A 10,136-nucleotide genomic window follows, 5' to 3' on the forward strand; every position below is an offset into this window, starting at 1 on the left:
GGCCCCTCAATTTCTGGTCAAAATCTTTCTATTAAATCAAGACACTGTTCAAGTAGGATTCCTTGAGTCATTTATTCTTTGCCATTGTTTGTTTTTTGAGACAGGCTCTTCCTGTATAATTCATGCTGACCTGAATACACTATTTTGCCCAGGCTGGCCTTGAACTCACAGTGATCCTTCAACCCTAGCCTCCCAAGTGTGGAAATTTTTGGTGTGAGCCACCATGCCTAGTTTGGACATGGTTTTGAAGTTTGTTCTATTCATTACCTTTGTTTTCTTTCTGAGCCCGGGTCTCACTATGTAGCATAAGCTGCCTTCACACTCAGCCATGTGTTGTGTGCACCCCTCCCCGCGTACATCCCCGCATCTATGTGTACATGCTCTTGAATCAACTTTTTGCTTACTTAATGTTCTGTTACAATGACATAATAACTTCTTTCATATAAAAATTTTTTAATCACTTTCTAAATTGCACTTGTTGTAAGTCTAATTCACCTGAAAAGGATTCCATTAACTAAACATGAAACATTTTTAATCTTCGTGTATATGATGTGTGTATGGTGTGTTTGTGTATGAGTGTGGGTACATGCTTGCCACAGTGCATGTGTGGCAGTCAGAGAAGAACCTCAGGTGTCAGTCCTTACCTTCCACCTTTGAGTCAGGTCTCTTGTTCTTCACTGCTTGTACCAGGCTAGATGGCCCTCGAGCTTTAAGGGATTCTACTGTCTCTGCCTCCATTTCAGCAAAGAACATCAAGATTACAGACGTGTACTAGTGCAAAGGGTTTACACAAATTCTTGGGATTTGAGCTCAGGTCCTAGCGTATGTGACAAATACTGTACCCACTGAGCATGCGCTCTCTCTCTCTCTCTCTCTCTCTCTCTCTCTCTCTCTCTCTCTGACAGGGTATCCCTATAGACACAGCTGGTGCATGCGCCACCATGCCCTGCTCCTGATTCATTATTTTGAAACTAATAATACTATTCCATGCCAGATATTTTGGTGCATGGCTTTAATCACAGCACTTGAGAGGCAGAGGCAGGCAGATTTCTGTGAGATTGAGGCCAGGTCTACATAGTGAGTTCCAGTCTAGGTGGAACTACAGGGAGACCCTGTCTCAAAACAAAACAAAACAGCAGCAACAAAAGGACTATTCCAGATACTGAATGAATAAAGTGTGACATTGTAAATATTATCATTTTCAGAGATAGACTTCCAGAATGGTACAGTGTGCCTGTATAATATTGTTGATCCTTCTTAACATACATGATATAAAATAAAAGTCTATCTCATAAAGATAGAATTGTAAGCTGAGTCTAGTAGTGCATACCTATAATCCCAGCACTGAGAGTCTGAGACAGGAGGGTCATGAGTTTTGGGCTAGCCTGGACTATATAGCCAGACCTTTTATCAGGAAAAAACCCCCAAAACAAAAGGTGGCTCAATGGGTAAAGGCGCTTGCTATGCAAGTGGGTGACCTGAGTTCAATCCCTGGAACCCCACATAAAAGGGAAGAAAAAAGAACCAGTTCCATAAAGTTGTCCTCTGACCGCCACATGTGCTCCCTAGCACTTGTGCCCCCTCCATTGTGTATACATGCATGTCCATGCACATGCACATTTTCATATATTAATAATAAATTTTAAATCTAGGTAGAGTGGGAAAGGGGGTTAAACCTAGCATCTGAAATAAATTTTTTGACTTCGTAGGTTACAGCTGTCTTCCTTTAGCTCATTGATTTCAGGGTGGCTTGAGCTGTGCATTATCTGGGTGAAAACTCAGCAATGCGACAACTTGTTACATAGGGATATAAATGCACTTGGCCCTACTATTCTTTTAGGTTGGAGCCAGATGTTGGTGACACATGCTGTCTTGCTGATAAACCTTTGCACTCAAGTGGTGCTCTTCTTTCTTTCCCCAGTTTTGCCTTTGGGCAGAGAATTCACTTGTTCTCTGGGTTTTCAGTTTGCTTTCATCATTCCTCCCCCCTCACTTCCTGTCCAGTTTCCATTTATCCTTCAAGCCTAGACAGGTTCCATTTTTCTACAAGCCCTTTCCTAATAATCTCTCATATCTTTTGTGCTTATTTTAGCATGTGTGGAGGAAGGGGGGAAAACAGACCATTTTGTTATGCAAGTGAGCCTTCAGCTAGTTAAAACTTAGATATTTCAAATGTCACCAGATGTAAATGTCAAAGCAATCTGTTGCTGAAAAACAAAAAGAAGCAGTGGTTGCTTATTACTCTGGGCATGTGTGGAACAGAGGCTGTTTGAATCCAGCCCTTCACCTCATCAGTAAATATTGTGAATAATGCCAAGTACCTCACTACTGCTATCTGCCCTCTCACCTTTTAGGATCATGGCTGCTGTTCCTCTGAATAATCTACAAGAGCAACTGGAGCGTCACTCAGCCAGAAAATTTAATAATAAATTCAGCCTTTCAAAACCAAAATCTTCGTAAGTATATATGCTTTGTTGTCATGAGGAACTAACTCACAGTATTATACGAATGACAGCTCTTGTTTTTCACCGTTTGAGGCAAGGCCTCACTATGTAACTCACACTGGCATGGAACTCGCTATGTAGCCCAGGCTATCTCAAACTTGCAGCAGTGTCCCTGCCTTAGCCTCCTGAGTACTGGGATTGTAGGTGTGGGTCACCAGACGCTGCTTCTTTCAGCTCTTTCATTTTACAGATGAAGAAATGAGGGGTTCAGGAGCTAGAGAGATGGCTCAGGGGTTAAGAACACGGACTGTTCTTGCAGAGGACCCTGGCTCAATCCTCAGCACCCACATGGCAATTAACAACCGTCCTTAACTCCAGTTCCAGGGGACCCAGTCCCTTCTTCTGACCACTGGGGGCATTGCAGGACACAGGTGCACTTACACACATGCAGGCAATACACTTATACACACAAAATAAAAATAATAAATAAAATATTCTTTTTGAAAAAATGAGAGCTGGGCGTGGTGGTGCATGTCTTTAATCACAGCACTTGGGAGGCAGAGGCAGGTAAATCTCTGTGAGATTGAGGCCAGCCTGCAGGGAAACCCTGTCTCAAAAAGACATAATAGAAAAAAAAAGAAATGAGGGGTTCAGTGGTTCTCCTACTTTGCAGATTTGTGGCAGAACATACTTTGGCGGCTTCAGGTAGTGATTGCTCTGAAGCTTTGCACAGTTCTTGGTATATATTTATTCAGTGAAGTTGAATAAATGCACAATGAATTTTCTTGTAAATTAGGGCAGATAGGTATATATTCTACTTTAATATGCTCTCCTAGGCTCTGCAAAAGAGTGTAGGGAGGCGACTGCTCTCTCGTTCTGCTGTCTCCTGCAAGCTCCTGATGGCACCTAATAATGATTTGTATTTAGGCTGTGCTGTATCTAGGTTGTGCCCCAGGGCTGTGGGCTCTGGTTCCTGGTGCTTGGCTTTAAAGTCATTAGTGTCCTTCATGTCATTAATTCCATCAGTAGCCAGGACACCTGCCTCCTTTATGTTCTTCAGTTCTGGGCAGTTTTTAATTCTTTTTCCCCTTAAAATTTTATCAGAGTAGCAAAAAGTAGCCACATTCGAATCTTTCAGTTTTCACACATGCTATATCTTCCTTCTGAAGGTGCTGTTAATTAAGAGAAGTACCAGCCTGAATAGTGGAGTGTGGGAATGACCTGGGTATTCTCAAAACCCAGTAATAAGCCTCTAAAGAGGAAGGATGAGAGCAGCCAAGTGTATTTAAGTTACCTGATAAATTTTAAAACTACAGAGGGAGATAGATTCTGTGTTCATTTGTAATACAATTAATGTAACTTGCAGTTGTCAATTTGTTTTGGCTGGGGGGGGTTGTTGTTTTTATAGTTGCTGTTGTTTGAGGTAGGGTCTCCTTGTAGCCGCATCTGGCCCGGAACTCACTATAGACCAGGTTGGCCTCAATCTCACAGAATCTGCCTGCCTCTACTTTCCCAGTGCTGAAATTAAAAGCATGAGTCACCACACCCGGCCTGTAACATTTAAATTTTTTTTTTTTTTTTTTTTTTTTTTTTTAAGAATTTTGTAGAGTGAATGAGTTTGTTAAAATGGATCCATCAAGGGGCTGGTATTGTAGATCAGTGGCAGAATACTTGCTTAGCATAAATGAGGCCCTGAGTTCAGTCCCCAGCACCAAAAATAGATTTCATCTAATTCAGTTTTTCCATTCTTTTTCAGAGGTTTTACTTTTAAAAAGAAGACTTCAGAAGGTGACATATCTATAACTAGTATGCCTGTGGTAAAAACACCAGTGTTAAGTGATAAAGACGTGAATGTTTCTGGGGCCTTTTCATTCACTGAGCCTCTGTACCAAACACCAAATCAGCAGACAATGACTGGTGACTTCTTCAAAAATGCTCTTGCAGGACAGCAAACCAGGGATACCTGTTCAGACCTGTCGCTGCCGGACCTATTGCAGATTCCTCAGGAGGTTTTATGTACTACCCCAAACACCCCAACTGTAAACAAACCATACACTGCTGCTTTCAAAAAATTAGAATTTAATTCTTCACCAGATTCTTCCCTCAATGAATGGGCTGATATGGATGACTTTGACATTTTGTCTTCAAAAGCATTTGTTACACCGTCCAGAAATGACTTTGTAAGAGTAAGCACTGCTCAGAAATCAAAAAAGACTAAGAGGAACTTTTTTAAACCACCGCCTCATAAAGCAAATACAGTAAAGGCTGATTTGACCCTTTCCTCCCCTGAAAGCCAACAAGTGGACTTAACTAAGGAAAAGAAGGAGGAATTGGAATGCTTAAGCAGTGATGTGATTTGCATTGATGATGACCCTGATTCCAAAGAGTTCATAAAGAAAGCTACTCTGGAAAGTCAGCCTTTGAAAACTTGTTTGGGAGATGAAAGAGGTAAAAATTACTTCATCTTCATTTCATTATGTTCACAATACTTTTTCATTTAAAGCTTGGGAACAGTGGCAAATATAGTTTTTGTCCTTCAGGGTCTTAGTATCTCCTATTTATTCAGTAATCTTTTGGCCATATTCTTGAAGCAGGACACAGTTTATGCAATGGAAAAGATTTTATTCTGCCAATATAATTTAAAATTTTTCAGTATTAGAGTTTGCTCTGTGATTTTACACATTGGAAAGTAAAGATAAGCCTTTCTGCATTTATAATTTCTTAATGGCTTGCTACCACAAATTATACACCAAATACAGCTAATCATCCTGTTTAATACAATCACGTATAACTTAATGACGAGAACATGTTCTGAGAAAAATACACCATTAGGCAACGTCATTATCATGCAACCACTATAGCATACTTACGTCAACCTAGATGGCTTAACCTACTCCACACGTAGGCTGTATGGTATAGCCTGTTGCTCATACGCCGCAAAGCCATATGACTGTGAATGTAGTGGATACTGTAGGCATTCATAATACAATGGAATATATTTGTATATATAAACATATACAAATGGAATAATAAATATATAAAAGATTAAAAAACAGTACAGCTTAATAGAGTACATATTGTGAATGGAGCTGGCAGAACTGGAAGCTTCTCTGAGAACAGGGAATGTGGGGGAATATAGATTGTTGCTGGCTACTTCAGTAGACTTTTTTTTTTGAGACAGGGTCTCTGTAGCCCCAGCTGTCCTAGAACTTACTATGTAGACCAGGCTGGCTTTGAACTCACAGAGATCTGCCTGCCTGTGCCTCCTGAGTGGTGGGATTAAAGGCATGTGCCACCACGCCTGGCTCAGTAAACTTTATAAACACAGTGCTTAGCCTATAGCTATAGCAAATCCATTAAAAATGTATACTTCCTTAGTAGTAATTAGGGTTCATTGTAACTTTTTTCATTTTAACTTCTTTTTTATTTTATGCATAAATGTTTTGCCTGCATGAATATATGCACCTATATCATGTAATATCCGAAGAGGCCAGATTAGGGCATCAGATACCCTGGAACTAGAGTCAGGGATAGTTGTAAGTTGCCATGTGGGTGCTGGGAACTGAACCTGGGTCCTCTGCAAGAGCAGCAAGAGCTCTTAACCACTAAGCCATCTCTCTAGCCTGTAAGTGCTCTTTATTTTTGTTTTGTTTTGGGTTTTTTTGTTTTGTTTTGTTTTGAGACAGGATCTCCTTGTAGCCACAGCTGGCCTGGAACTCACTATATGGACCAGATTGACATCACAGAAATCTGCATGTCTCTGCCTCTGAGTGCTGGGATTAAAGGCATGCACCACCACACCTGGTATGGCATTGAATTTTTGATTATTATGCCTCCCTTTCCTGGGTTCTGAGATTAGGGTTGTAAACCACCACACTTAGCTCACCACACTTAGCTCCCTTTCCTATTCTTTCCTTTCCTTCTTTCTTTGTTAAACTTTCTTTTTTAAAAACTAAGACATGAACATACACACTAGCTTGGGCCTACACACAGGGTCAGGATCATGAACATCACAATCTTCTACCATCACATTTATCCCCCTAGAAATTCTCTGGAAACAGTAAACAGGAATGGATCCTTCATCTATTAAGTAGAATGTATTCCTTTAAAAAAAAATATTTTACTACTTTTATTGTTTGTGTATGACTGTATTGCCTGCATGTATGTAAATGCACCAGTGTTGTGCAATGCCCATGGAGGTCAGGAGAAGACATTGGAGCCCCTGGAACTGGAATTACCATTTGTTACTATGTGGGTGCTGGAAACTGAACCTGGGTCTTCTGCAAGAGCAGCCAGTGCTCTTAACCACTGAACCATCTCTCCAGCCCACACTCCTTTTTTAAAATCTTAATTATTTTTATTTTATGCGTGTGAGTGTTTTGCCTACGTGTATATAAATGTACCACATGCATGCATGTTCATGAAGGCCAGAAGAGGTGACAGTCCTCTGGAACTAGAGTTGGTTATGAGCCACCATGTGGGAACTGAACCCATATCCTCTGCAAGAGCAACCAGTTCTCTGAACCACTTAGCCATCTCTCCAGCCCAGGAATACACTCCAAGATAGCAATAACTACCTAAGCCAGTAAGTACCATTATATTATATACTATAAATAGTGTATTGCCAGAAGCACATGAGTAATGAATGCATTGCACCATGACATAACAGGAGTATTTCAGCTTCATCTTAACTTATGAGACCATTGTCCTGTAGGTGCTCTGCTGTTGACTGGAACATCATGTGGTATGAGACTATATTGTAAATCACACTCGAAGTATTTTCTGGCAGGATGTGGTGGCCCATGCCTTTAATTTCAGCATTCAGGAGGCAGAGACAGGCAGATCGCTGAGGCCAGCCTGATCTTCATAGAGAGTTCCAGGCCAGCTGGGGCTGCATGGAGAGAAAAAAAAATTCTGGATAGGTCTAGTTTGATTCTGGATAGGTCTAGTTTGTTTGTTTGTTTGTTTGTGTGTGTGTGTGTGTGTGTGTGTGTGTGTGTGTGTTTGTGTGTATGATGGGAGACGTGTGGAAATCAGAGGACAACTTTGTGATTCTTTTCATCCTACATGGGTACTAGGTACTGAACTCGCATTAGCAGACATGAGTGGCAAGCACTTTATCCATTGAGCCAACCCACCTTGGGAAATAATTATGAATATGAGATTTTAAATGTTTTCCTTTGAGAGATTTTCTTGTTTTGTTGTCCAGGATGACCCTGATCTCCTAGACTCAAAACATCCCTTTTTTTCTTTCCTTATGGTATTAGGGATTGAACCTGGGGATTGCCCTTCCACACTACACAAACACTCTACTGTTGTGTTATGTCCCCAGCCTTCTTTTACTTACTGTGTATGTGGTGACAGGGTCTCATCAAGTTATCCAGGAAGGCCTTAATCTTGTAATCTTCCTTCCTCAGCCTCTTGGGTAGTTGGAATTACAGGCCACTCTTCTGCCTCAGCATCTTTAGTAACTGAGACTACAGGTACATGCCACTACCTGAGATTAAAAATCTAAACACCCCAGCTCTGTCGAAGTTGTTACACCATGAGAAAGGGTTGATTGATAATAAGCACAGGTGTAGCCTGATCAACCATCTTGCTATTTCTGAATACTTGACAGTGCAAGGTAAAGCTAGAGAGCACCAGAAGAGAGTCTTAGGTAGCTAGGACACCTCTGTAAAAGCAGCAGTGTTTGTGCCAAGTGTGGTGACACACATCTGCAATCCTAGCATTGGGAGGCTGAGGCAAAAGATGAATAGTTCAAGAGCCTGGGCTGCATTGCATGACCCTGTCTCAAAACAAGCAAACAAAACCAAAGCTAACCCACAGTGTTTGTACTGTTAGAGTTATCTGTTGCATATTACTCTAAATAAGATATGAGCAAAAATAGGAGCAAAACCCAGAAGAAATGAAACATGGATTTTACAGTTTAAGTAGAGCTAGGCATTAAATTCCCTAAGCAAATCTTGGCCTCAGTCTAACTTTGGATTTCTTCCATTTGACTCACTAATTTATGAAGCCAGCCAGCATTAACCTGTGGAAGGAGAAGATGCCTCTACAGAGTGCTCTGATTGTTTATTTAAAGACTTTCCTCCGAAGAAGAGCTCACTCCCAAGTGCTTATGCCTATTCTGTCTCATTAAGCATTAATATACCGTGTTCATAAACTGTTTTACTTTAGATAACACTGAAAAGAACCTTGCAGAAGTTGAATTACATTCAGCTGGGAAAATTCCATACATTCAACATGACTATGATTATTATGACGTAGATTTTGTTCCACCTTCTCCAGAAGAAGAAATTTCTACTGCTTCTTCCTCTTTGAACTGCACTAGGTAAAATAGCTAATAATAAATATTTTTATTTCTAAGAGCCTTAAGTAATATAACTTAGATATAAAATATCGTTTCTACATGAATATACTTTGTGTTTCTGCAGTTTATTTTATATCCAAATTAAAAATTTTTTTTAAAAAAGCCTTTTATTGGGGGCTGGAGAAATGGCTCAGCAGCTAAGAACACTGGCTGCTTTTGCAAAGGACCCAGGTTCAATTCCCAGCAGCTAACAACTGTTCATAACTCCAGTTCCAGGGGATCCAGCACCCTCTTCTGACTTCCACAGTCATTGTACAACACTAATGCACTTACACACATGTAGGCAATATGCTCATACACATAAAATAATAAAATGTATATTTTTTTACATTTAAATTTGGATGCTATTTATTTGGTTGTTTAGAAACCAGTCTTGCTGCATAACCCAGACTGGTCTCAAACTTGGGATCCTGCTGCATTAGTCTCCCAAGGGCCAGGATTATAGGTGGGTGTTATCACATGGAAAACAACATTTACTATTTTATTTTATTGGTCATATTTTTAAAATTTTCTACTCTAGAGACTAAGACAAGGGAGCAGCTGATTTAAATCTTAGTACAGTTACCTGGTGGGCTATCTACTACACTGTTTAGTCACTATTTTGACAGGAGACCCCCTGTAGTGTATCAACTTAATTAGGGAAAAAGGAGATGTTTTATATACAACCTAGTGTAGTTCCTTCTGGTTTGTGCTTTAACAGATGTGTTATGAGAAGCGATAAAGGTTGAAGTGTAATGACTGTTTAATTAACAAAATAAGCACTCACTTGTCTCCTCCCCCCCCCTTTTTTTTTTTTTGTTTTTGAGACAGTGTCACCCTATAATCTAGGCTGGTCTTAAACTCACAGAGATCCACCTGCCTCTGCCTCCCAGGTGCTGGGACTAAAGGCATGCACCACCACACCTGGCTTGTCTTCTCTTTTCATTACTGATAAAAAGCCAGGAAACTATAGCAAATTTTAAAAAGGAAGCAAAAGATCATATGCCATCATAAGCCAGTGGTGTCATCTAACAGGTGAGACAGGTGAGGCCAGGGGGGATCAGGGTTGGCTAGGATGAAACAGCAGTTCGTGGACTAAGATCAGAGGATACCTCTCTCCTTACTGTGCTGATTCCTTGTTGACTGACTGCCTTTCTACTTTAGTAAATATGTGTATTTCATAAGAGAGAAGAAATATTTCTGGTTCCAAAATTCCAACAGTCTTTTCCTTGTCCATGTTTGGTTTTGATTTGTACATTGTTGTAGTTGAGACAACTATAATTTCAAATTCTGATTCTTCTGCTGTTCTTCATATTCTGCATTTTTCTTTATATATATTA

General features: G+C 40.3%; 1 protein-coding gene across 4 annotated transcripts in view; it reads left to right on the forward strand.

Annotated features, from left to right (window-relative positions):
• Blm (BLM RecQ like helicase) overlaps positions 1–10,136 on the forward strand; it is a 113,485-nt gene that overhangs the window by 28,658 nt on the left and 74,691 nt on the right. For 2 of the 4 annotated variants that reach the window (XM_008852772.3, XM_029555977.1), the window contains exons 2-4: positions 2,355–2,456; positions 4,201–4,892; positions 8,625–8,778. In XM_008852772.3, coding sequence (XP_008850994.1) covers positions 2,359–2,456; positions 4,201–4,892; positions 8,625–8,778 — 944 coding nt within the window. In that variant the 5' untranslated portion in view covers positions 2,355–2,358. Of the gene's footprint in view, positions 1–2,354; positions 2,457–4,200; positions 4,893–8,624; positions 8,779–10,136 lie in introns of those variants that run through there. The other 2 variants (XM_029555976.1, XM_029555978.1) reach the window with 2 other exon arrangements.

The sequence above is a fragment of the Nannospalax galili genome, unplaced genomic scaffold, assembly GCF_000622305.1.
Source record: "Nannospalax galili isolate Female #2095 unplaced genomic scaffold, S.galili_v1.0 scaffold185, whole genome shotgun sequence".
Taxonomy (NCBI): domain Eukaryota; kingdom Metazoa; phylum Chordata; class Mammalia; order Rodentia; family Spalacidae; genus Nannospalax; species Nannospalax galili.